Source organism: Oncorhynchus mykiss, chromosome 21 (assembly GCF_013265735.2).
Source record: "Oncorhynchus mykiss isolate Arlee chromosome 21, USDA_OmykA_1.1, whole genome shotgun sequence".
Taxonomy (NCBI): domain Eukaryota; kingdom Metazoa; phylum Chordata; class Actinopteri; order Salmoniformes; family Salmonidae; genus Oncorhynchus; species Oncorhynchus mykiss.
The window spans coordinates 39,972,319-39,999,721 of record NC_048585.1 but is presented as its reverse complement, the minus strand read 5'-3'; the positions used below and the strand labels follow the sequence as shown (position 1 = coordinate 39,999,721).

Genomic DNA, 27,403 nt, shown 5'->3' with positions numbered 1-27,403 from the left:
AATTGCTTCTTGCAAGGAATCTCTCTGAAATATGCTATAAATCTTTTAACCGGTGCCTAACTATATTGTTGACCCATAATTTCCTAGTTTCACATGCATTTTGAAGTGCAGATGTTAGAGTACTGTTGCAGTGTGTGTGACTGACATAGGTCATAGGGCCCTCGAAAGTAGGGCACTATGGGCACTATATATCGCCCCGGTAAGCACGGGGAGCGGGCTCAGGTCTCCAACCTGACTCTGCCACACTCCCCGTGTGCCCCCCCTGCCTCTCGCGCTTGCGCCGCTGTACCAACTCCTCGTAGTGTTGCTGCTCAGCCTTTGTTGCCTCCAATTTCTCCCGTGGATGGCGATACTCCCCAGCCTGTGTCCAGGGTCCCTTGCCTTCCAGTATCTCCTCCCATGTCCATTTCTCCAGATAACGCTGCTGCTCCTCACCACGCTGCTTGGTCCGTTCGTGGTGGGTAGTTCTGTCACGGCTGTTGGAAGGAGAGGACCAAAGCGCAGCATGGTACGTGTTCATACTTTTATTAGTTCAACTGAACACTGAATAGCAAAACAACAAAGAGAACAACTGAAACAGTTCATACCTTAACGTTGTTGCCACCGAAAATATCCCCATAGCATGATGCTGCCAACACCATTCTTCTCCAAAGGGATGGTGCCAGGTTTCCTCCAGATGTGACGCTTGGCATTCAGGCCAAATAGTCCAATCTTGGTTTCATAAGACCAGAGAATCTTGTTTCTCATGGTCTGAGAGTCCATTTTGGCGAACTCCAAGTGAGCCTTGTACTGGGGAGTGGCTTCCATCTGGCCACTCTACCATAAAGGCCTGATTGGTGGAGTGCTGCAGATACGGTTGTCCTTCTAGAAGGTTCTCCCACTTCCACAGAGGAACTCTGGAGCTCTGTCAGAGTGACTATCTGGTTCTTGGTCACCTCCCTGACCAAGGCCCTTCTCCCCCAGTTGCTCAGTTTGACTGTGCGGCCAGCTCTAGAAAGAGTCTTGGTGGTTCCAAACGGCTTCCATTTAAGAATGATGGAGGCCACTGTGTTCTTGGGGACCTTCAATGCTGCAGAAATGTTTTGGTAAACTTCCCCAGATCTGTAAAATATGGTGGTGGATTGTTTTTAATGTTATGGGGCTATTTTGCTTCCACTGGTCTTGGGGCCCTTGATAAGGTCAATTGCATCACAAACTTGACCCGTACCAGGATATTTGAAACCCATTGAAAACCCGTGGACCCGACTGATCCTGCCGTTCAGGAGGCCATCTTACAGCAGGTGAGTCTCACCTGCTCTTCCTCTCAGCTATCATTTACTACAGACTTGCCTGTCTTCTGCAGCGACCATTAAAAGTACCTTTTAAAGCATCTTATGCACTTGGTCATGTTTATGACTGCCTATCACTGATGCTATAATGTGTTACGTAGCTTTATGAATGCATACATAAGGGGGTGAATAGTAAAGTGTTAGCCAGTGCTGGCTGCATAGTCAGAACACAAAATGCTGTTTTATTCCTCAGATAAAGAAAGAGCTGAGTAGATGTCTGATGTCAAACTGAGATGGACGGAGCAGCCCGATGGAAAGATCTTCGACAAGCAAGAATAGAGCAAGAAGAAAGGAGGAAAAAGTGAACCGAGTGTGAAGTTGGAACGGTAAATATTGTTACAGGAGGCTATTTGGGACATTTCTGACAGACATCCCAATTTGCCAAAACCTAAAACTGGCCTTACCATAACCAACCCCTTAACCCTAACCTAACCAAGAAATGTCAATGTTTCACCATTTATTCAACCTTTATTTTATGAGCCCTGAATGACATAAATTACAGAAAATACACACATCAATATAAATACAAAATGCAAGCAGAAGGAAAGAAACTACACGGTCATAAAACAAATAACACATTCATCAGTAATAAAGGTCCTAAAATCAGCTTTCTGAATTGCCACAGAGGCACCAAAACAACACATTTAAGAACATTTTGAAGATCGTTCCACAAATAAGGTGCATGAAAACTAAAAGCTGATTTACCTAACTCAGTAGAGAACAAATACATTTCCAGAGTTAACCAGGTGTGGTAACTCGTATGTCAAAGGTTCAGTAATGACGTTAGGTAAAGTGGGACTTTTTGTAAAAGTGCTTTATAAATGAAAACAAAGCAATGTATCAAAAAGGGCCAACCAACTTTCTGGTAGAGAATGCAGAGTGATGAGCATTACAATTGTCGCACGTAACAAAGCGCAATGAGCTATGACAAACGGCATCTAATGGCTTTAATGAAGTAGCAGCTGCTTTCATATAGATGATGTCGCCGTAGTCTAGGACCTATAGGAATGTTGACTGAATAATCTGCATTTTTAAATTTATTTTTTGAACCTTTACGGTCAGTTACGAACAAATTCTTACTTTCAATGACGGCCTAGGAACAATGGGTTAACTGCCTGTTCAGGGGCAGAACAGATTTTCCAGAACAGAAGACAGATTTGAACAGAACAGAAGACAGATTTGTACCTTGTCAGCTCGGGGATTTGAACATGAAACCTTTCGGTTACTATTCCAACACTCTAACCACTAGTCTACCCTGCCGCCCCAGGTCCTGACTCTCTATTTATCGAGAGACAGGACCTATTTCTATAGAAGAAGCTCATTTTTATTCTCAGCTTCTTAACTAACTCATGAATATGCTTTTTAAAAGACAGCTTTTCATCTATACAGATACTCGGAAGCAGGGACACGATCAATGTTGACACCATCTAAAGTACATATGCTTAACACAGAGCTATGTTTATGTGCTCTAGAGAACTACATATACTTTTACCTGTATTCAATACTAATTTCAGGTCAATAAAGTTTTTCTGTAATACAATGAAGGCAGACTGTAGTTCAGACAGAGCTTGGTCAACCGTGCTTGGTCAACAATAGCATAAACAACAGTACTTTAGGCATACAAGTGCAGGTTACAATTTTTTTTTACAGACAAGTCAATTTTGTTAATGTAAACAGTAAAAAGTACAGGACCAAGAAACAACCCCTGTGGAACACCTTCCATGTTTTTGATTCAATGTACTTAATTTTCTTGTTATTTCTAAGTGTAAACAACTGTCTTAACATGACAAACATGTGTTTGAATTTACATTCGGTGGGTTACATTCAATGTAACAGTCCCCACAAGGAGAACATGTGTAATTGGTTAATTCATTGATTGATTAATAAGATTTGATTGATTATATTTTTTCAATATTACCATCTAATGATTGTTCAATTTGTTAATTCTTGTTATGGTTTATATGCATTTTCTAACTCTTCTTACAATTATATTATTCCTATTTCAAACGGCATTTATGGTATGAACACACAGTATAAAAATAAACAATCGTCCTACTCTTTAAACTACAGTTCATGTAATAACATTAACAAAGTTATACTATTGAACACTTCTGAGTTTGAAATCATTCATTGGAAGTTGAGCATCATCAACTTCATAATTCCATGTTGAATAGATAACATTGTACACTGAATTCAGCAACACTACTCATCCCTAACACAAAATCCAACAGTGGCCAGAAGTGATTCAAAAAAATAAAATAAAAATGTAAGGGTACGAATTATGTTTTAAAAATGGTTTTGCAGTATTTAACTCCTGTTTCCAACATTAACTGGATAAAAATCTATTAAGAAACATCATTTGAAGATCTGTATGTCTTTTAACTAAACCTATCATTCAAACACTTAAATAATATACATTACTACATCAATATGCACACGATGGACTAGACTGAATAGAAAGGAAGAAAGAAAGTTATTGGTCTTCGAACATTAGTCTTATTTTTCTGGAATACCACCTCAAACACACGCACGCACAACGCACACACACAAACAAGCGTCCTCCCCCCATCACTCAGTCTACACCCCCCTGCTCACTCTCTATCTGTTGCTGCAGCATAAAGTGTGACAGTGAATTGATGTCGGTCACTGTAGGGTTACACTGCAGCACCAGAGTAACAATGCTGTCTTGTCCTGGGAACACCTGGGATAAGCTCTCCCTAAGTCTGGAGGTCTCCGCTGCACTCCTCTCCATATCCAGGCCAAGGCCCATCCCTGGAACAAGGTCCATTCCAGGGCTACCGTGTCCAGCCTTAGCCTGCCCCTTCCTTTTCCCTCTGTCGCGGGCCTGCCTGGACTCTGGCTCTACAGCTACACCAGGTGTTCTGTCCCTGAACTTCAGGACCTCTGTCTGGGCCCTGGGAGCTTGGGGGAAGGGGGTGGAGGCAATGCCCGCAAATGAGTGACTGCCTGAGACAGGAGCCCTGAGAGAGAGAGAGACAGAGACACAGAGAGACAGAGAGACAGAGAGACAGAGAGAGAGAGAGAGAGAGAGAGAGAGAGAGAGAGAGAGAGAGAGAGAGAAAGAAAGGGACGTAGGGAGAGAAAGAGTATGAGCAATGTGTACATGTTTATGTGGGAGAAATCTAGTCAAAGAGTAAGAGGAAATGTGTATGTGTTACCTGTGCAGTGAGCGTAGGAAGTCATCCAGATGGGGTCCTTCTCGGCCCAGCGGGTCATCAGGCACCATGAAGTGATCACCTACAAACGTGTACTGGAGGAGTCTGGGTAATACAAAATCAGTATGACACTGAGACCTAATTTACAGCTTGTATTAGTCCTATCTGAACAGCTGTGATTAGGATGACATGCCGAACATGGGCCTCGCATTTACTTGCAATTAAACCTTGTTCATAAAATGCGTGCACTCTGGCCGCATTGTGTTCGGATCTAACTTTCCCTCCCATTTATACAGATCATTTGTGGTCACAATTCAATTATATACAGTGTATAGCCTATAAGCCTACATAAGTGGTTCACCAACCTTTAATGAGTGAAAATGCAAGCTGAGATCCACCGCTCAGATTTGATTTGACATTCATTAAAAAAACGTAAGCCTACGCCACATTAACCTATTAAAACCAGTACTGTAGCAATGAGGTTGTTGCAGTAGGCTATAAGCCCAAAACATAAAAAACATTTGAGGTAGGCCATATGATCACACAAGTAATAGATCAGTTGTTGTATTACTTGTGAAGCACAGCTGAGGGAGCATACATTTAAATAATTCACTTTTTATTATACTGGGCTTTTTTACTGGGCCAGCATCTGATGACAAAGGGCAGACAAAGGGTCTGCCTCTCAACATCCCTCCACTAACACTGACCAAAAAGCAGCAGTCTTCCAGATAATACCGAAACTCAAGTCGCACCCCATTATTTCTCCATAATGCACAAATTAATGTTGTTACTCCTATGAACAGAGAAAGTTAAGTATTTCTCGATATTAAAAGACCCAAGCCGCTAATAATAACACAAGCCTATAGATACACTTTCCTTTTACTCATTCATACTTCTGCAGTGCTGGTTGTAGCGCGAGTAGAACACACATTTTATGGCTTATAAAAGTTGAGTAAAATGCTCATAGCGTGGAACTGAGAAAAAATTGCTTTAATTCAAACAACGTGACAGAATAACCGACCCTAAATGGAGACAACGGGAATGAACCATCCGACACCGCCGCAACTTCGGGCGGCTGCAACTGGGGCGGCAGGGTAGCCTAGTGGTTAGAGCATTGGACTGACAAGCTGACAAGGTAAAAATCTGTCGTTCTGCCCCTGAACAAGGCAGTTAACCCACTCTTCATAGGCCATAATTGAAAATAAGAATTTATTCTTAACCAACTTGCCTAGCTAAATAAAGGTAAAACAAAATTTAAAACTGGCCTGTCTGCCACCGCAACTTCGGGCAACTGCAACTGGCCCGTCCGACAACTTCGGGCAGCTGCAACTGGCCCGTCCGACAACTTCGGGCAGCTGCAACTGACCCGTCCGACAACTTCGGGCAGCTGCAACTGACCCGTCCGACAACTTCGGGCAGCTGCAACTGACCCGTCCGACAACTTCGGCAGCTGCAACTGACCCGTCCGACAAACTTCGGCAGCTGCAACTGGCCCGTCCGACAACTTCGAGTGTCATCGTAGGGTATTTCGGAATGAACATGCCAATATTTGCTGACATTTTCACTGCAATATTGCAATAACTATTTACCTATTCCAGACTAAAGTGTGGGCATATATTCTGTTTTAATGCATATTGTGATGAGTGAGAATGTGATCGTTCGAACAGGTTAAAGAGCAAACAATGAAATTATTACAACATAAGTTGACGATAAATGACATCAAATCACGTTATCTACCATAGCTTTGATTGGACTGATCATGTCAACATCATACTTTCAGAATCTTAGCTAGCAAGCAGTCATCATCATGAATCAAGTTGACAATCCTTGTCATTTGAAGAGAAATTGTAGATAAAACGTATCGATGCTCATCGGCCATTGGACATAAACACTACACAGTTGGAAATCGCAAATTCAACAATGAGTGGTTTGGAAGGAATCAGTGGCTAACTGCAAGGGTTGCAAAGCAATCACTAGCCTGCTTTTCAGTGGAGAGGGTGTTTGGTCCATGTCTGGGTTTAAGGGTCTCTTTTACAAGCTTATAAGGATAAACATTCACATGCAACACCAAGGGCCAGATAAGGTTGAATATATTGGTCATGCTGTCAATCCAGCATGACTTCTGCCGCATTCAAAACAACTGGAAAATTGGAACTAGGAAATCTTAGACTTCAGTGAGTTCAAGACAACTGGGAACTCAGATTATACCCTTTGAGTGGTCATCCAACTCGGAATTCCTAGTCGGGAACTCTGGCCTCTTTCTAGAGCTCCAACCTGAATATCACTTTCGACTGTGTTTTTTTCAGTTCCCAGTTGTCGTGAAACCACCATAAATCCAGAGCATGCCAAACCGAAGACAAAGTTTGATGACAAAATTTGCCCACCTTTCTGTTCAAGTGAGCACAGCAAAACAAAGTCCAAAAATGTCTTGTATGCTGCTGCATAAAGGATGTAATATGCCAGGGAGATACATATACTGTAGCTAAGAAAGTAATACCAAATGTATGTTGTGTAGTAAGGTGTTAGTAGCCCATGTGCCTCACCCTAATAATTTGGTACCTTTCCCCCTCACAACGTAGCCTACTGTTCTGACTTGGTGGTGCACATGTAGTCTATTTTAGATAAATGTCATCATCGAATATTTTAAGAGCTTTCATTGTCTGCTTATATGCCCCCTTTATTTATCCTATGGTTCTGACTTGGTGTACAGGGAGAGTACTGTAAGAGCGGTCCATGTTCTGAATTATGTCGCTGTACATTTGAGAACAAATTGTTATATTCACTACGCCCGTCTTAGCTCGCTCATTAATATCCTCATCTAAATTACGGATTGCCTCTTGTCCGCTCATCATTCCCAGTTTGTACATCTGAAATGTCAGTAGAAACCACATTTGTTAAAGGAGGTCAGCCATATCAGCTAGGTTTTTTAAAAAGGCAGTAAATGAGGCTGAATGAACTGCTTCACTGCCAGGCTCCACTGATAGCCAGGTGTAGCGGTGGTAAGGATTCACTCCATGGTGCTGAAAAGAAAGCTCTGCTGTTGGGACAGATTTATGTAGGCCCTAACAGTTTGTGGACACCTTTTGTCACCGTTTATAGTACAATTAATGTATTGTTTAGTGTTGTGTAGAGGCTTTGCTGGTATGCATCAAAACATTTTTGGAGGAGTTTGCCCCACAAAGATTTACATGCTAAAATCGCCACTAACTAGGCCTAGTCTACTTGTAGGCCTACGCCTACTGTTTAAAAAAGACCTACCTAAAGCAAAATATCAGAAATAAATGAGCCTATAGCTTACCGGATAATGCAAAGACACAATGTATGAAACTTGATGGGGAAAGTCTGAAGGGGAGAGAGAGACGGTTATAGTGCGATAGTGATGATGAAGACGAAATTGAAAACTCCAAACAAAAATGATATGCACCTGTCCTAAATAATGATCCGCCGTTGATACGTTTTTAGTAAAACGGGTGGTTAAATGCCGACACCACATTTGAATTTGTGTGCAGTGGTACGCTCGCCCCTTGCTCTTTTGACATTCAGTAGGTGGAACACTTAAAATAACGCTTTATTTTAGACGGAGCCTTGATGATGTTGCCCACTGAATGTGGTCAGGCTGGCCTAATTGCATTTACACTGAGAAAATCTGCATTTAGACCTGGCATGAAGATGCGTTTTTTTGATATACGTGAATACAAATGTGCATACAGTCAGCATTTTTTTTAAACAAGATGTAAATAGGGTCTGATGTCATAGAGATATGAGGCCAATATATCACTTTCAAATCAAAGGGGTGTTTGGTTTATACAAAAGGTTGACTTTAGTTGTCCAATCCACTAAGGGAGAATGAAAATGATATGGTTGCTGTCCTGTGCAATGCACACATCTATCCAAAATCTATTTCAGAAAATGTTTCTGATTTCAATGGACAGTTGCTAATACACAGTCAACTTATTGACAAAACATATTTCATGCCCATTTTATCTCAACTGTTTTCTCTCCTCCACTCCTTTCTTTCTCTTGCTCTACCTTTTCTTGATGATGTCTCTCCATTCATGGGACTCATCCAGCAGGTCTCTAAGGTTGTCATTTGTCACGATCACGCCATCTGTCTTCTGGGCCAGCTGCAGCATGAACCTGCAGAGAAGAGCGGGATGAACGACGAGGGAAGAGTGCAATGGGGATGTCAATTCATCCATTTAGAGAATATTCCTTATTAAGCACAAACAAGCCTTATAATGTACATATATGAACTTAAACTGTAACAAAGCTGTTTATAAGCAGTTTTAAGGGAGTTTATAAAATATATTCATGTAAAGTTTAGAAGCCATTAATAAGCGGCTATTAATATAAAGATTGTAAGCTGTTTATAAGCAATGTATATAGTTTAAAAGCTGTTTCCAACAGATCTATAGTATGACCGAAGCAAGGATCCAACCTGTCATCGTATGAGTTTATCCTCTTCCCCTGGACCTCTCTGGAGGGGGTGTAGGACAGGAGACCCAGGTTCTGGAGCTCAGTAAGGTAGTGCTGCTCTGAAAACAACACATACACATTTGCCACAATGAATGAATTCCTTAGGGATAATACTATACAGGCTTGGGGTCAATTCAGGAAGGAAATTAATTAATAGACAAACACATTAATGCCAAATCCATACAAAAAACTTCACTTCCTGAAGTGACTTGACAAAACTGGTGAAATGAAAGAGCTGGATGGATGTAAAAGTCTGGCCTTCCAGATGGACAGGAAGTGTTACCTTTGACCCGGGGGTCTCTCTTCTGCCTCCACTGGGGCAGGAAGGTGCTGATTCTGCGATGGCCGCGGTTCCAGAAGTGTTGCACGGCCAGGGCGATTCCTCGACACGAGAAGAAATTACCCAGACCGTGACTACAGAGGAGTGAAATAAAAACATTAAACACTGCTGTGTAGTATACTTGTTATTTGAATCATGAAAACAATAGCTGTTAGTTGGAGCATAGCATTACAACTAAAACAGTTGTGGAGTCATGTAATGCAGGGGCCACACAGGTATGTCACTTTGTTGTTTCTACACTGCTTTCTGTGAAAGCGTTTACTAAATAACTTAATGAATGAAGGAATAATCTCAACATTTTGCCTGCTCTTCTACATTTTCCATCTTATTGTTAATCTATTTGTCCTCTCACCTCTCTCATTCCCTCGTTCTCACCTCATGGCAACATTGCTCCCGTCGATGACCACCATCCTGAGCCCTGGGTCTCCTGGTTGGTCAGTCAGCTTGAGGTCAAATGGCGTCTGTAGTCCTTCCAGGAAGCGCTGCTGCCCGGTCACTAAAGACCCTGCTGCCATGGGCGGGAGACCCCATCTTTCAACAGCCGGGGCAGGGAGACCCTTTCTTTCTGGAACCTCTGTTGCTAGGGTAAGGAAACCCCGTTTCTCCTTCACTCTGGTTGCTGAGGAGTTATTCACGGTGAGGGCGGAGTCTAAGGTGGTCTGATGTGGCTGGGTGAGAGGGTAAACAAGTTGATGGGGAAATAAGGGAAGGTTGGTGGGTTGTGGAGGTAGTGTGATGGGGTAGGTGGGCTGGGGAGGCCCTCTGACTAAAGGGGGGCTGGCTCGACGGGGAGGGTGTGTCTGGCCGGGTTGCTGTCGTGTCTGTGTGGGGTTCTTCTGGAGACCATGGGTCGGGAACGGAACCTGGTTCATCACAGCATTCCACTGAGCCAGATCCGGTTCAACCCTAACTGGGCCATCAACGGTTCGGTTTGGCACCTTCACTCCTCCTACCTCATCCGCCTTCCTTTCACTCATTCCTTTGGCACTCTTCCTTTCTACTCCTCGGTTTTCAGTAGTTGTGAATGGTTGTGCCGGTGCCTTCCTCTCTTTACCCCTCTCCTTCTCCGTTTCCTCTTTTCTGCACTTCTTTTTCCGTACCTCTGAGACAACCTCATTCACCTCTCTTGGTTCGTCACGTACCCTGTCCTGGGATTTGGCTTCTGTCTCTCTGGTGCCCTCTCTCTGTAGCTCCAGGAGTAGCTGACGTATGGACAGTTCAGGTAACATACTGTATACTTCTGTTACCTTCTCCTCTGTGTACCCACAGTTGGCCGCAGCCCTCTTCAGCACCCCCAGTACAAAATCATCCTCGTTCCCCACCTCTCCTCCCTTACTGTTCCCTTCATCACTCTCCCTGCCCCCCTCACCTCTCCCCCTGTCTACCTCTGTTGAATCCTTGGACAAATCATCAGACAATCCTGCACTCCCCCCCCCTCTTTCCTTCTCCTCTCTTTGCTCTTCTCTAGCCCTCACCCCTTCTCCCACGCCTCCCTCCATCTCCACTCTTTTATCTATACCGCTTCTCTTTCCTGTCACTTCTTCACCTCCGCTCTCCTCCCCCTCGCTTCCCCTCTCCTCCACCTCTCTATGCGCTAGCTCCACAAGGCTGTTCATGGCCAGTCTGGTCCGGTCCTGCTCTTGTTGCACCAGGTCCAGGATCTGGGAAGCTTCTCTGGGTCTGGTCTGGGCTAGGACCCTCAGTACCACGTCTTCCGCATAGCCCATAGCCGTGAAGAACTTCAGAAGCAGGCCAAACTCCTCCTTGCTCCCTACTGACAACATGTTCCCTTCTCCCTCCTCTGTCTCTATCTCCTCCTCCTCTTCCAGGTGTCGCTCCTCCTTTACCTCCTGTGGGGAACGCCCTTGTACCTCTTTTGCCCCCTCCGACCCCTCGGCTCGACCACGAATGTCTTCGTTTTGGGGGAAAGAGTGGAAGATGGGATCTTGGGGGGCTGCTTCGTTCCCAATCCCTATCCCTCCTTGTGTTCCATATCCGCTTCCCTCTGTAACTTTTACAGTTGCGGTAGTGAACGTCTGTTGAGAAAACAGTCCAATATTCCGTAGACCAGGGTCTTGGTTGTGGTAGGAATGTTCGGAAGGTTTGGTCGTTGATTTGGTCATTGAAATCCCCTGTACTTCCTGTGTTAGTGCCTCTAATTCGAATTGGCTGTCCCATAGTCTCTGTGTATCAGTGTCCATTAGACCCACTCTGTCTCTAGACCCCCCAAGACCAAGGTTCAAGCCCAGCCCTGGAATGGGGTTTGAGCCCAGCCCTGGACCAGGATTTAAACACCCATGACTTGGGTTTGAACCCCCATGACCCGGGTTCAAGCCCCCGGGACCAGGGTTAGATCCCAGCCCAGATTCCCTCACCAGATCCAGTAAAGTCTCCTTCACTGCTCCCGGTAGCACTAGCAGGTCCAGAGTGTGCTTGTCATCCCATCTCTCCACCAGGGACTTGAAGGCCCGACGAGAATCCAGGGTCTCGCCTGCTTCCCTGTCCCTAGGCTCGCTGAGTCGTCCCTGGGTGCCCTTGGAGCGCTCCACAAGGTCTGTGATCAGGGAGTAGGCCCTGACCACTGGTTCTGCCAGACCTGAGATGAGCAGGAAGCCTGGGGAAACCACCTGGAGGAAGGAACATTTGAAATGTGCATTTCCTTCTTTCATTATCCATCTATCCATTTGATTGTGTGTGTGTGTGTGTGTGTGTGTGTGTGTGTGTGTGTGTGTGTGAATACACTTGTCTGTATGCCTGCATTTGAGTATGCGCCTGGAAGCGAGCATGTGTATGCTTACCACTATGCGAGCAGAGGTGTTTCTGATCAGGCAGTCCATGAACAGCCCCCGTGCTCCACAGAACACACAGTGAAGGACCCCTGGATACGGAACTTCCTGCGGGGCCTCCTGGTTCACAACTCCCTTAACAAACAACTGGAGGACAGAGGGGACGTAAGCAACTTCCACACAGACCATCCGCTGGCATGGCGCGGTGCTATATTAACACACTACCCCTCTGTCAAGGGGGGGGGGGGGTTGTTAGCGATGGGTGGAAACTCAGGACACTAGACAACAAGGACTCAAGTTCTCTCTTGAGAAAGACTCCCCCACCCCGAGCGAGTCAGACCTCTTCATTATACAACCCCATAGACTAGCAACCCAAGCAGAAAGTCAACCTCCCAGCACAGATCACTACACCCTCACTAAAATGAAGGATAAATTCACCCAGCTGGAGGTAAGGCAGGTGGAGCTGGGGACAGCAAGTGAACACACGCCAGTCAACACAGACCCAGACAACAGTCCAGCACAAAAACACCCCCTCAGCCAGACCTGAAGAGCTGGAGGGGGAGAGAGACATATCAGAACTCTGGATTGTGGTGTGACAACTTCAACAGGAGACAGAGCAGGAGCGGAAGAAGAAGGCCCAGCGGCAGGAGAAGAACAGAGCACTAGAGGAGAAGGTGGAGGGAGAAGGTGAGAAAGATGACGTGTGAGAGAGAACAACCCATTAGAGAGCTGGCCTCCACTGAAGAGAAGCGAGCAGAACAGCCCACCTCAGATCCTAACCATAGCCTCGACATCACAGCAGGACAGATAAATGAAGAACCCCAAGCCCAGGGGATCCCACCCCATAGCACACCCCCATAGCCCTACTGAAAACCCCCCTACACCCACAGAGGACATACATAAGCCACAGATTGTACTTTTTATGGACTCAAACAGGAAATATATAGAAGAAAATCTAATTTTTCCCAAACACAGTCTCTAAACTCTGGTGTCCAAACACCCCACCCATGCCCACATAGGCCCCTTCAGATCAGACCTATGGCCCTCCTGCCTACCCCATGGCCCCCACTCTCGCAAAGAGGACCTCCACATGAAAGTCACACATATGCTCAGGCCGTGAGCAGGTAAACAGGCCCAACCCCCACTCCTACACAAGCTCAAGCCAATGACATGTACCAGATGATGAGCAGGCTCTGCTCACACTTACTGGTCTGAGGCCGAACCACACGACTAACAACACTGGACACTTTATGGAACACAAAGCCTTCACTATCTAATCATGGACTATCCAAGGCCTGAGGTCATCTGCCTTTGGCCTAAAGACCAGGAACCTGGACTTCACCAAAGAAATCAGAAATACAGACATTGTCATCCTGGTTGCCCTCTAGGTTACAGAGAGCTGGAAGTCCCTTCCACCAAACAAACCGATAGTAAAACAGGGAAGGGACTCAGGGGGTATTCTTATTTGGTATAGAGCAGACCTAAGTCACTTTTAAATTAATCAAAACAGCAACATTTTGCTTGAAATTTAAAAAGGAAATGATCTCATCAGAGAAAAATTTCCTCCTGTGTGCTACCTATATCCCCCCACTAGAATACCCATACTTGATTGAAAACAGCTTCTCCATCTTGGAGGGGGAAATCAATAATTTCCAGGCCCAGATACATGTACTCGTCTGTGGTGACCTAAATGCCAGAACTGGACAGGAACCGGACACCCTCAGCACACAGGGGAACAAACACCTACCTGGAGGTGACAGCATTTCCTTCCCCATATGCCCCCCTAGACACAACTATGACAACATAACCAACAAAAACGGGTCACAACTCCTGCAGATCTGTCGCACGCTGGGTATGTACATAGTCAATGGTAGGCTTCGAGGGGACTCCTATAGTAGGTACACCTATAGCTCATCTCTTGGTAGTAGTACTGTAGACTACTTTATCACTGACCTCAACCCAGAGTCTCTCAGAGTGTTCAGTCAGCCCGCTGACATCCCTATCAGACCACAGCAAAATCACAGTCTACTTGAACAGAGCAATACTCAATCATGAGGCATCAAAGCCAAAGTAACTGAGTAACATTAAGAAATGCTATAGATGGAAGGAATACAGTTTGGAAACCTTACCAAAAAACAATTAGGCAACAACAAATTCAATCCCTTTCAGACAATTTCCTTGGTAAAACGTTCCACTGTAATTGTTACGGTGCGTGAATGAGGACCCAAAAGCGAATTAACGTAAACAGAGCTTCTTTAATAACAAAACAAAACGTAGGCTCAGATGGACCGGCAGGTTCCGACAGGACAGGACAAGGTTGCAGCAAACATGACAATAGTCTGGTTCAGGCATGAACAACACAAACAAGAATCCGACAAAGACAGGAACAAAAACAGAGAGAGATATAGAGGACTAATCAGAGGGAAAAAGGGAACAGGTGGGAAAAGGGGTGACGAGGTAGTTAGGAGGAGACAAGGCACAGCTGGGGGAAAGAGGGGGAGAAAAGGTAACCTAACAACGACCAGCAGAGGGAGACAGGGTGAAGGGAAAGGACAGAAACAAGACACAACATGACAGTACATGACAGTACCCCCCCACTCACCGAGCGCCTCCTGGCGCACTCGAGGAGGAAACCTGGCGGCAACGGAGGAAATCATCGATCAGCGCACGGTCCAGCACGTCCCGAGAGGGAACCCAACTCCTCTCCTCAGGACCGTACCCCCCCCCAATCTACTAGGTACTGATGACCACGGCCCCGAGGACGCATGTCCAAAATCCTACGGACCCTGTAGATGGGTGCGCCCTCGACAAGGATGGGGGGGGGGGGGGGGGGAAGACGAGCGGGGGCGCGAAGAACGGGCTTGACACAGGAGACATGGAAGACCGGGTGGACGCGACGAAGATATCGCGGTAGAAGAAGTCGAACTGCGACAGGATTAATGATCCGAGAAATACGGAACGGACCAATGAACCGCGGGGTCAACTTGCAAGAAGTGGTCTTAAGGGGAAGGTTCTGAGTGGAGAGCCAAACTCTCTGACCGCGACAATATCTAGGACTCTTAGTTCTACGCTTATTAGCAGCCCTCACAGTCTGCGCCCTATAACGGCAAAGTGCAGACCTGACCCTCTTCCAGGTGCGCTCGCAACGTTGGACAAAAGCCTGAGCGGAGGGGACGCTGGACTCGGCGAACTGAGATGAGAACAGCGGAGGCTGGTACCCGAGGCTACTCTGAAAAGGAGATAGCCCGGTCGCAGACGAAGGAAGCGAGTTGTGGGCGTATTCTGCCCAGGGGAGCTGTTCTGACCAAGACGCAGGGTTGCGAAAAGAAAGACTGCGTAAGATGCGACCAATAGTCTGATTGGCCCGTTCTGCTTGACCGTTAGACTGGGGGTGAAAGCCGGAAGAGAGACTGACGGAAGCCCCAATCAAACGGCAAAACTCCCTCCAAAATTGAGACGTGAATTGCGGACCTCTGTCCGAAACGACGTCTGACGGAAGGCCATGAATTCTGAAAACATTCTCGATGATGATTTGTGCCGTCTCTTTAGCAGAAGGAAGCTTAGCAAGGGGAATAAAATGAGCCGCCTTAGAGAACCTGTCGACAACCGTAAGAATAACAGTCTTCCCCGCTGACGAAGGCAGTCCGGTGACAAAATCTAAGGCGATGTGAGACCACGGTCGAGAGGGAATGGGAAGCGGCCTGAGCCGGCCGGCAGGAGGAGAGTTACCGGACTTAGTCTGCGCGCAGACCGAACAAGCAGCCACGAAGCGACGCGTGTCATGCTCCCGGGTGGGCCACCAAAAGCGCTGGCGAATGGAAGCAAGCGTACCCCGAACGCCAGGGTGGCCGGCTAACTTGGCAGAGTGAGCCCACTGAAGAACGGCCAGACGAGTAGGAACGGGAACGAAAAGAAGGTTCCTGGGACAAGCGCGCGGCGACGGAGTTTGAGTGAGTGCTTGCTTTACCTGCCTCTCAATTCCCCAGACAGTCAACCCGACAACACGCCCCTCAGGGAGAATCCCCTCGGGGTCAGTGGAGGCTACTGAAGAACTGAAGAGACGAGATAAAGCATCAGGCTTGGTGTTCTTAGAGCCCGGACGATAAGAAATCACGAACTCGAAACGAGCGAAAAACAGCGCCCAGCGCGCCTGACGCGCATTAAGTCGTTTGGCAGAACGGATGTACTCAAGGTTCCTATGGTCAGTCCAAACGACAAAAGGAACGGTCGCCCCCTCCAACCACTGTCGCCATTCGCCTAGGGCTAAGCGGATGGCGAGCAGTTCGCGGTTTCCCACATCATAGTTACGTTCCGACGGCGACAGGCGATGAGAAAAATACGCGCAAGGGTGGACCTTGTCGTCAGAGAAGGAGCGCTGAGAAAGAATGGCTCCCACGCCCACCTCTGACGCGTCAACCTTGACAATGAACTGTCTAGAGACGTCAGGTGTAACAAGGATAGGTGCGGATGTAAAACGATTCTTGAGGAGATCAAAAGCTCCCTGGGCGGAAACGGACCACTTAAAGCACGTCTTGACAGAAGTGAGGGCTGTGAGAGGGGCTGCCACCTGACCGAAATTACGGATGAAACGACGATAGAAGTTCGCAAAGCCGAGAAAGCGCTGCAACTCGACGCGTGACTTAGGGACGGGCCAATCAATGACAGCTTGGACCTTAGCGGGATCCATCTTAATGCCTTCAGCGGAAATAACAGAACCGAGAAATGTGACGGAGGAGGCATGAAAAGAGCACTTCTCAGCCTTCACAAAAAGACAATTCTCTAAAAGGCGCTGGAGGACACGTCGAACGTGCTGAACATGAATCTGGAGTGACGGTGAAAAAATCAGGATATCGTCAAGGTAAACGAAAACAAAGATGTTCAGCATGTCTCTCAGGACATCATTGACTAATGCCTGAAAGACAGCTGGAGCGTTAGCGAGGCCGAAAGAAAGAACCCGGTATTCAAAGTGCCCTAACGGAGTGTTAAACGCCGTCTTCCACTCGTCCCCCTCCCTGATGCGCACGAGATGGTAAGCGTTACGAAGGTCCAACTTAGTGAAAAACCTGGCTCCCTGCAGGATCTCGAAGGCTGAAGACATAAGAGGAAGCGGATAACGATTCTTCACTGTTATGTCATTCAGCCCTCGATAATCTATGCAGGGGCGCAGGGACCCGTCCTTCTTCTTAACAAAAAAAAACCCCGCTCCGGCGGGAGAGGAGGAGGGGACTATGGTACCGGCGGCAAGAGCTACAGACAAATAATCTTCGAGAGCCTTACGTTCGGGAGCCGACAGAGAGTATAGTCTACCCCGGGGGGGAGTGGTTCCCGGAAGGAGATCAATACTACAATCATACGACCGGTGTGGAGGAAGAGAGGTGGCCCTGGACCGACTGAACACCGTGCGCAGATCGTGATATTCCTCCGGCACCCCTGTCAAATCACCAGGCTCCTCCTGTGAAGAAGAGACAGAGGAAACAGGAGGGATAGCAGACATTAAACATTTCACATGACAAGAGACGTTCCAGGAGAGGATAGAATTACTAGACCAATTAATGGAAGGATTATGACAAACTAGCCAGGGATGGCCCAAAACAACAGGTGTAAAAGGTGAACGAAAAATTAAAAAAGAAATGGTTTCGCTATGATTACCAGAAACAGTGAGGGTTAAAGGTAGCGTCTCACGCTGAATCCTGGGGAGAGGACTACCATCCAGGGCGAACAAGGCCGTGGACTCCCTTAACTGTCTGAGAGGAATGTCATGTTCCCGAGCCCAGGTCTCGTCCATAAAACAGCCCTCCGCCCCAGAGTCTATTAAGGCACTGCAGGAAGCTGACGAACCGGTCCAGCGTAGATGGACCGACAAGGTAGTGCAGGATCTTGAAGGAGAGACAGGAGTAGTAGCGCTCACCAGTAGCCCTCCGCTTACTGATGAGCTCTGGCTTTTACTGGACATGAAGTGACAAAATGACCAGCAGAACCGCAATAGAGACAGAGGCGGTTGGTGATTCTCCGTTCCCTCTCCTTAGTCGAGATGCGGATACCTCCCAGCTGCATAGGCTCAGCACCCGAGCCGGCAGAGGAAGATGGTAGTGATGCGGAGAGGGGGGCAACGGAGAACGCGAGCTCCTTTCCACGAGCTCGGTGACGAAGATCAACCCGTCGCTCAATGCGAATAGCGAGTTCAATCAAGGAATCCACGCTGGAAGGAACCTCCCGGGAGAGAATCTCATCCTTTACCTCTGCGCGGAGACCCTCCAGAAAACGAGCGAGCAAAGCCGGCTCGTTCCAGCCACTGGAGGCAGCAAGAGTGCGAAACCCAATAGAGTAGTCTGTTATGGATCGATTACCCTGACATAGGGAAGACAGGGCCCTGGAAGCCTCCTCCCCAAAAACAGATCGATCAAAAACCCGTATCATCTCCTCCTTAAAGTCCTGATACTGGTTAGTACACTCAGCCCTTGCCTCCCAGATTGCCGTGCCCCACTCACGAGCCCGTCCAGTAAGGAGAGATATGACGTAGGCGACACGAGCAGTGCTCCTGGAGTAAGTGTTGGGCTGGAGAGAAAACACAATATCACACTGGGTGAGGAACGAGCGGCATTCAGTGGGCTCCCCAGAGTAACACGGCGGGTTATTGATTCTGGGCTCCGGAGATTCGAAAGCCCTGGAAGTGGCCGGTGGATCGAGGCGGAGATGGTGAACCTGTTCTGTGAGGTTGGAGACTTGGGTGGCCAGGGTCTCAACGGCATGTCGAGCAGCAGACAATTCCTGCTTGTGTCTGCCTAGCATCGCTCCCTGGATCTCGACGGCTGAGTGGAGAGGATCCGAAGTCGCTGGGTCCATTCTTGGTCGGATTCTTCTGTTACGGTGCGTGAATGAGGACCCAAAAGCGAATTAACGTAAACAGAGCTTCTTTAATAACAAAACAAAACGTAGGCTCAGATGGACCGGCAGGTTCCGACAGGACAGGACAAGGTTGCAGCAAACATGACGATAGTCTGGTTCAGGCATGAACAACACAAACAAGAATCCGACAAAGACAGGAACAAAAACAGAGAGAGATATAGAGGACTAATCAGAGGGAAAAAGGGAACAGGTGGGAAAAGGGGTGACGAGGTAGTTAGGAGGAGACAAGGCACAGCTGGGGGAAAGAGGGGGAGAAAAGGTAACCTAACAACGACCAGCAGAGGGAGACAGGGTGAAGGGAAAGGACAGAAACAAGACACAACATGACAGTACATGACAGTAATAGTGAAGGTGTAAACTTGGCAGTAGAAAATCTTAACAGTATATTTGACCTCTCAGCTTCCCTATCAAATCGAAAAACCTCAAAAAGAAAACCGAAGAAAATGAACAACAATGACAAATGGTTTGATGAAGAATGCAAAAATCGAAGATTTTTTTTTAGAAACCTGTCCAACCAAAAACATAGAGACCCGGAAAACCTGAGTCTACGCCTTCACTATGGTGAATCACTAAAACAATACAGAAATACACTACGGAAAAAGAAGGAACAGCACGTCAGAAATCAGCTCAATGTAATTGAAGAATCCATAGACTCTAACCACTTCTGTGAAAATTGGAAAACACTAAACAAACAACAACAAGAAAAATGATCTATCCAAAATGGAGATGTATGGGTAAACCACTTCTCCAATCTTTTTGGCTCTATAACAAAGAATAAAGAGCAAAAACATATACATGATCAAATACAAATCTTAGAATAAACTATTAAAGACTACCAGAACCCACGGGAGTCTCCAATTTCCTTAAATGAGTTACAGGACAAAATAAAAACCCTCCAACCCAAAAAGGCCTGTGGTGTTGATGGTATCCTTAATGAAATGATCAAATATACAGACAACAAATTCCAATTGGCTATACTAAAGCTCTTTAACATCACCCTTAGCTCTGGCATCTTCCCCAATATTTGGAACCAATGACTGACCACCCCAATCCACAAAAGTGGAGACATTATTTGACCCCAATAACTACCGTGGGATATGCGTCAACAGTAACCTTGGGAAAATCCTCTGCATTATCATTATCAGCAGACTCGTACATTTCCTCAATGAAAACAATGTACTGAGCAAATGTCAAATTGGCTTTATACCAAATTACCGTACAACAGACCATGTATTCACCCTGCACACCCTAATTGACAACCAAACAAACCAAAACAAAGGCAAAGTTTTCACATGCTTTGTTGATTTCAAAAAAGCCTTCGACTCAATTTGGCATGAGGGTCTGCTATACAAATTGATGGAAAGTGGTGTTGGGGGAAAAACATACGACATTATAAAATCCATGTACACAAACAACAAGTGTGCGGTTAAAATTGGCAAAAAACACACACATTTCTTCACACAGGGCTGTGGGGTGAGACAGGGATGCAGCTTAAGCCCCACCCTCTTCAACATATATATCAACGAACTGGCGCGGGCACTAGAAAAGTCTGCAGCACCCGGCCTCACCCGACTAGAATCTGAAGTCAAATGTCAACTGTTTGCTGATGATCTGGTGCTTCTTCACCAACCAAGGAGGGCCTACAGCAGCACCTAGATCTTCTGCACAGATTCTGCCAGACCTGGGCCCTGACAGTAAATCTCAGTAAGACCAAAATAATGGTGTTCCAAAAAAGGTCCAGTCGCCGGGACCACAAATACAAATTCCATCTAGACACCGTTGCCCTAGAGCACACAAAAAACTATACATACCTTGGCCTAAACATCAGCGCCACAGGTAACTTCCACAAAGCTGTGAACGATCTGAGAGACAAGGCAAGAAGGGCATTCTATGCCATCAAAAGGAACATAAAATTCAACATACCAATTAGAATCTGGCTAAAAATACTTGAATCAGTAATAGAGCCCATTGCCCTTTATGGTTGTGAGGTCTGGGGTCCGCTCACCAACCGAGACTTCACAAAATGGGACAAACACCAAATTGAGACTCTAAAAAAATATCCTCCGTGTACAACGTAGAACACCAAATAATGCATGCAGAGCAGAATTAGGCCGATACCCACAAATGACCAAAATCCAGAAAAGAGCCGTTAAATTCTATAACCACCTAAAAGAAAGCGATTCCCAAACCTTCCATAACAAAGCCATCACCTACAGAGAGATGAACCTGGAGAAGAGTCCCCTAAGCAAGCTGGTCATGGGGCTCTGTTCACAATCACAAACAAACCCCACAGAGCCCCAGGACAGCAGCACAATTAGACCCAACCAAATCATGAGAAAACAAAAAGATAATTACTTGACACATTGGAAAGAATTAACAAAAAAAAACAGAGCAAACTAGAATGCTATTTGGCCCTAAACAGAGAGTACACAGTGGCAGAATACCTGACCACTGTGACTGACCCAAACTTAAGGAAAGCTTTGACTATGCACAGACTCAGTGAGCATAGCCTTGCTATTGAGAAAGGTTGCCATAGCCTGTCTTCTCTTGAGAGCCAGGTCTGCCTATGTGCACACTGCCCACAAAATAAGGTGGAAACTGAGCTGCACTTCCTAACCTTATGCATGACTATATTAGACACACATTTCCCTCAGATTACACAGACCCACAAAGAATTCAAAAACAAACCCGATTTTGATAAACTCACATTTTTATAGGGTGGAATACCACAGTGTGCCATCACAGCAGCAAGATTTTTGACCTGTTGCCACAAGAAAAGGGCAACCAGTGAAGAACAAACACCATTGTAAATAAAACCCATATGTATGTTTATTTATTTTCCCTTTTGTACTTTAACTATTTGAACATAATATGACATTTGTAATGTCTTTATTCTTTTGGAAGTTTTGTGAGTGTAATGTTCACTGTAAAAAATATATACAGTGGGGCAAAACAGTATTTAGTCAGCCACCAATTGTGCAAGTTCTCCCACTTAAAAAGATGAGAGAGGCCTGTAATTTTCATCATAGGTACACTTCAACTATGACAGAAAAAAGTATTTGGTCAATAACAAAAGTTTATCTCAATACTATATACCCTTTGTTGGCAATGACAGAGGTCAAACGTTTTCTGTAAGTCTTCACAAGGTTTTCACACACTGTTGCTGGTATTTTGGCCCATTCCTCCATGCAGATCTCCTCTAGAGCAGTGATGTTTTGGGGCTGTTGCTGGGCAACACGGACTTTCAACTCCCTCCAAAAATGTTCTATATACTTATTTTCTTATTTTCCACCATTTTCCACCATACCATACCATACTTATTTTCCACCATAATTTGCAAATAAATTCATAAAAAATTCTACAATGTGATTTTCTGGATTTTTAAAAATCATTTTGTCTGTCATAGTTGAAGTGTACCTATGATGAAAATTACAGGCCTCTCTCATCTTTTTAAGTGGGAGAACTTGCACAATTGGTGGCTGACTAAATACTTTTTTGCCCCACTGTATAGTTTATTTCACTTTTGTTTAATATATATTTCACTTGCGTTGGCAATGAAAACATGTTTCCCATGCCAATAAAGCCCCTTAAATTGTATTGAAATTGAGAGCGAGAGAGATAGAGCGAGAGAGATGGGTTGGGATAATGGTGGAGGGCAGATTGAGAGAGAGAGTGAGAGACACAGAGAGAGAAAGAGAGAGAGAGAGAAAGACAGAGTGAGAGACAGACATAGAGCGAGAGAGAGAAAGACAGAGAGAGAGAGAGAGAGAGAAAGACAGAGAGAGAGAGAGAGAAAGAGAGAGACAGAGAGAGAAAGACAGAGAGTGAGAGAAAGACAGAGTGAGAGACAGACATAGAGAGAGAGAGAGAGAGAGAGACAGAGAGAGACAAAGAGAGAGAGAGAGAGAGAGACAGAGAGAGAGAGAGAGAGACAGAGAGAGAGAGAGAGAGAGAGAGAGAGAGACAGAGAGAGAGAGAGAAAGACAGAGAGACAGAGAAAGATAGAGAGAGAGAGAGACAGAGAGAGAGAGGTACTTGGGTCCTATATAATGTTATAACATAGGGTTTGGAGTTTTCCCCGGTCAGATGACGTGATCAGAAAACCCCCAGGTCCCTTATGACACATATAGTGAAATTACCACCTAGTGTTAATGCAAAAGACTAAAAGGTTCATCTCAACCGTAAAACATGTTAACCTGTTAGATCTCTAGGGGCGCTATTTCATTTTTGGATAAAAAACGTTCCCGTTTTAAGCGCAATATTTTGTCACGAAAAGATGCTCGACTATGCATATTCTTGACAGTTTTGGAAAGAAAACACTCTGAAGTTTCAGAATCTGCAAAGATTTTGTCTGTAAGTGCCCCAGAACTCATTCTACAGGCGAAACCAAGATGATGCATCAACCAGGAATTAGCAGAATTTCTGAAGCTCTGTTTTCCATTGTCTCCTTATATGGCTGTGATTGCGCAAGGAATGAGCCTACACTTTCTGTCGTTCGCCCAAGGTCTTAGCAGCATTGTGACGTATTTGTAGGCATATCATTGGAAGATTGACCATAAGAGACTACATTTTCCAAGTGTCCGCCTTGTGTCCTGCGTGGAATTCGGTGCGCAATTGCCAGCTGCTTGTACTTTACCATTTGATTCAGGGGAGAAACCATGTGTCCAAGAACGATGTATCAATGAAGAGATATGTGAAAAACACCTTGATGATTGATTCTAAACAAAGTTTGCCATGTTTTCAGTCGATATTATGGAGTTAATTTGGAAAAAAGTTTGCGTTTTGAGGACTGAATTTTCGGGTTTTTTTTGGTAGCCAAATGTGATGTATGAAACGGAGCTATTTCTAATACACAAAGAATCTTTTTGGAAAAACTGAGCATCTGCTATCTAACTGAGAGTATCCTCATTGAAAACATCAGAAGTTCTTCAAAGGTAAATGATTTTATTTGAAGGCTTTTATGTTTTTGTTGAAATGTTGCGTGCTGGATGCTAACGCTAATGCTAACGCTAAATGCTTTGCTAGCTAGCTACTTTTACACAAATTATTGTTTTCCTATGGTTGAGAAGCATATTTTGAAAATCTGAGATGACAGTGTTGTTTACAAAAGGCTAAGCTTGCGAGATGGCATATTTATTTCATTTCATTTGCGATTTTCATGAATAGTTAACGTTGCGTTATGGTAATGAGCTTGAGGCTGTAGTCACGATACCGGATCCGGGTTTGGGAGATCAGAGAGGTTAACATAAGGGCATTTCCATCTAAAAGGACCCATGAGCACCAACATCTGAAGTTCATAGGAGCATGTCAAATTGGGTGTGAAATGAAAGTTAAGAGTCTATATGTTATTTAAAAACATTTTTCAACCTTTTTCCATTCTAAAAATGTGAAATAAGCAAAGGCTTTGATTTCTGGTCAAACATGGAAAAGAGGCCTTAGACAACAAATGTCTTAAGAGGTATTAGAAAAACAAGTAATGACCCCTGCCAACTAATATCTACACTTACATTTGGTTTTGGAGAAATGATTTGCCTTCTCTAAGTGTGCCTTGTAATTCCGTTACCAAAAACCCACATATCTTGAAGATATTTTCTCATTCCTCTCCCTCATGTAGAGGGAGGAAAATGTATGTTCACAGAAGTAACAAATAAAGGTTGACCTACAAATTAGTTATAGTGTTGTTACTGACAAGAAGTTTGTTTATGAATTATTAAGTGAATGAAACTCATAATTATGATAATTAATCAGTAACAGAATTACTACAATTGAATTGGCTTCAATAGTAGTGAAACAACACAGTTGGGTCACTTGCTACTGTCCTCCCTTCCACTGGCATACTATTATGTTCAGCTCATAACAGTTTTATTCGCTTTCTGTCGTTTGGTGGTCAACGCAAGACTGTGACTGTCTTGAAAACCACTCCCCCCTCTCACTCTCTCCAGTTAATGTCACCTCTACCGGCTCTTACTGACACCTACCATGTTTCGATTTACTGTAACAAACATCCTCACCCACTGAGCACCGACCAACACTGGACGTCAATGTACACTAAAAAGTTGTTGAAATTTGGTCCTGGCCGGAACAGATCTGAACCACTCATAGACGACTATGTTGCACAAGTTTGGACAGCACAGTACAGTAGATCTCAGTAGGGAACAGTACAGTAAAGACAAGTATAGTAGAGTAAAGCACAGTACTGTGAAGTAGAGTTCAGTACAGTACAGTAGGGCACACTAAAGTAGAGCACAGTCTAATATACTGTACTGAACATATCTACTGTGCTGTGCTCTACTGTATTGTACTGTACTCTGCTGTACTGTGCTGTCCAAAGTTGTGAAACATAGACATCTATGATTGTTTCAGATTTGGTCTGGTCCAGACCAACCAAATGTGGTATTGTTTGGGGGCGGAGCTCATTAAAATAATAGCCAGATGTGTAGAATAATACCCATATATGCAAAAGAAGGATATTGCACATTTCTACCTTTGTTTACCTATTCAGGATACATCACCATGAAGAGAATGATATTTATATCCATAATTATGCATTTCTGTATCGTACAGATCAGGGACCCATAACGTAATTCCATTACCAGATGTAAATGCACTTCACCTGCTGTAGTTCAATAACAATATTTTTTTGGGGAAAACGTGGTCGCATAAAAAACTGAGGGAGATTTGACCGTAATTTTGTTACCAAACTTTGGTATCAGCACGGTTCTTCCAGTAAATGTTTATTTTTTATATCTGTGTAAATTGGTGTAAATGAAGTGTAAATCTGTGTAAATAAAGTCAAAGCGTAATTCTGTTACCATGAAATTGTAAATTGGTGTAAATGAAGTGTAAATCTGTGTAAATAAAGTCAAAGCGTAATTCTGTTACCATGAAATTGCCCATAGCATTAAAACTAAGAGTTCAGAACAATAATAATAAAAATAATAATTATACGAGTCATTTCTTACTTTGGCAGCCACAACGTCGTTCCTTCCTCCTCTTAGTTTAAGCCAGATTTGTCCATCATGTGGCAACACAGCATCCTCCTCTCTCCCGATCATAAAGGACACCCCAAATATCCTCTCCAGGGAGGGGTGGAAGGACAGTAGGGCTCCGCGTAGCGCGCCGGAACACGCAAACTCATCCTCCACCCGGTCCTCTCCTCCTCCATCACTCCATCCTTCTCTCTCTATTCCAGACATTGGAGAGAGATGGCTCAGGGCAGAGGCCATGGGAATGGGGGTTGTGTCAGAACTCACTGAGAGGGTGGGAGAGAGAGATAGAGACAAAGAGACAGACAGAGGGATATGGAAAGAGAGAGAGAGAGAGCGAGACACACAGAGAAATAAATGGTCTGTCAATTTATTATATTTCCATATTCTATTTCCAATAAAATATTAATAATGTAATATGCCCATGTCAGGCAATGATCTGCCATAGATCTATAGAGAGAAATAGTAATGTTTTTTTTTTTGTAGGCACTAACTCCGCCATGGCTCGTTGGACAAAGTCTATGGGGGAAATTAATGGCGTTTTTTGGATAAACGCTGAAAATAAGGACTGTGGTAAACACAGGCTTTGGAGATCTTATACGTTTTGTTCTAGGAGATAATCTTCATCAGCTAACGTCCCTTTTTGTGAATTTTGAAGAATTTATGTAATAAAAAATATCACATAAAGGCTTAATAATTCAAAGGTCATGTTAGCTGACTGCTATTATTTCATAGAACAAAACGTATAACATCTCCTACGCCTGTGTTAACCTTCTTTTCGGCGTTTATTCCAAAACTCTTTCCCCGTTCATTTTTATCATAGCGATGGTTGAACGAACGAGGTAACTCATTTCCGGGTTTTAGGACTACAAGCTGGCGAACTCTATGGGTCGAGCGAGATCTGGAAGGTTTGCCTCGCGAGGACTTCTTAGTAGGAATAATAACAGGAATTGACAAACATTCTCTAAACCCAATCTCGTCCACAGCTAACAATAGTTTTATTTAATTTACAAAGTTAAATGTAGACTTTACATTTAAATAATATTATGAACAAACTCAACAATTCTCTAAACGCATTCCTCCTTCTCCCAAAGTCGCTCTCTTTCACTGTGGCTCAAAATGTAGATTTCTAATAGGCTATTGGAATAATTTGATGCTGCCTTCTGCGAATTTAAAATAATACAGTACAAAATTCATAAATACCGTAAGATCAAAAAACGATGTGCCAGACCGACAGTAGCCGTTGGTAAAATAAAACGAGATAAAGTGTCAATTGAACAACATTTGAGTTTCTGTCTGAACTTGTGTGGTCTTCAAAACGAAACAATAGACACAACAACGTAAATGCTAGAGTATCTGCGACATTCATAAAGCCAACTCAACTCCTATCTCTTGCCAGTCACAT

General features: G+C 44.7%; 1 protein-coding gene across 2 annotated transcripts; it reads right to left on the bottom strand.

The window, feature by feature from the left end:
- Positions 1-1,780: 1,780 nt before the first annotated feature.
- Positions 1,781-27,403, bottom strand: LOC110500393 (NEDD4-binding protein 1). Of its 2 annotated transcripts, XR_005038599.1 has the most exons (10): positions 27,202-27,403; positions 25,975-26,264; positions 12,119-12,253; positions 9,696-11,947; positions 9,264-9,394; positions 8,943-9,039; positions 8,534-8,641; positions 7,803-7,846; positions 4,508-4,609; positions 4,169-4,309 (listed from the first exon to the last, which is right to left on the bottom strand). XR_005038599.1 is itself a non-coding variant. In XM_036957810.1 (9 exons), the coding sequence occupies exons 2-9, from the start codon at positions 26,236-26,238 to the stop codon at positions 3,901-3,903; spliced, it is 3,498 nt and encodes a 1,165-aa protein (XP_036813705.1). In that variant the 5' UTR covers positions 26,239-26,264; positions 27,202-27,402; the 3' UTR covers positions 1,781-3,900. The 2 variants fall into 2 exon arrangements, 1 of the variants encoding a protein (XP_036813705.1); XM_036957810.1 differs by lacking the exon at positions 7,803-7,846 and having other exon boundaries at positions 1,781-4,309; positions 27,202-27,402.

What these genes read in the sequence shown, in the direction of transcription:
- LOC110500393 (XM_036957810.1), bottom strand. Translation starts at nt 26,238, where the DNA reads ATGGCCTCTGCCCTGAGCCATCTCTCTCCAATGTCTGGAATAGAGAGA. An exon ending in ACACCTCTGCTCGCATAGTG is followed by an intron (nt 11,948 to 12,118) that starts GTAAGCATACAC and finishes TCCTTCCTCCAG; the next exon opens with GTGGTTTCCCCAGGCTTCCT. An exon ending in AGAGACATCATCAAGAAAAG is followed by an intron (nt 4,610 to 8,533) that starts GTAGAGCAAGAG and finishes TGTATTACCCAG; the next exon opens with ACTCCTCCAGTACACGTTTG.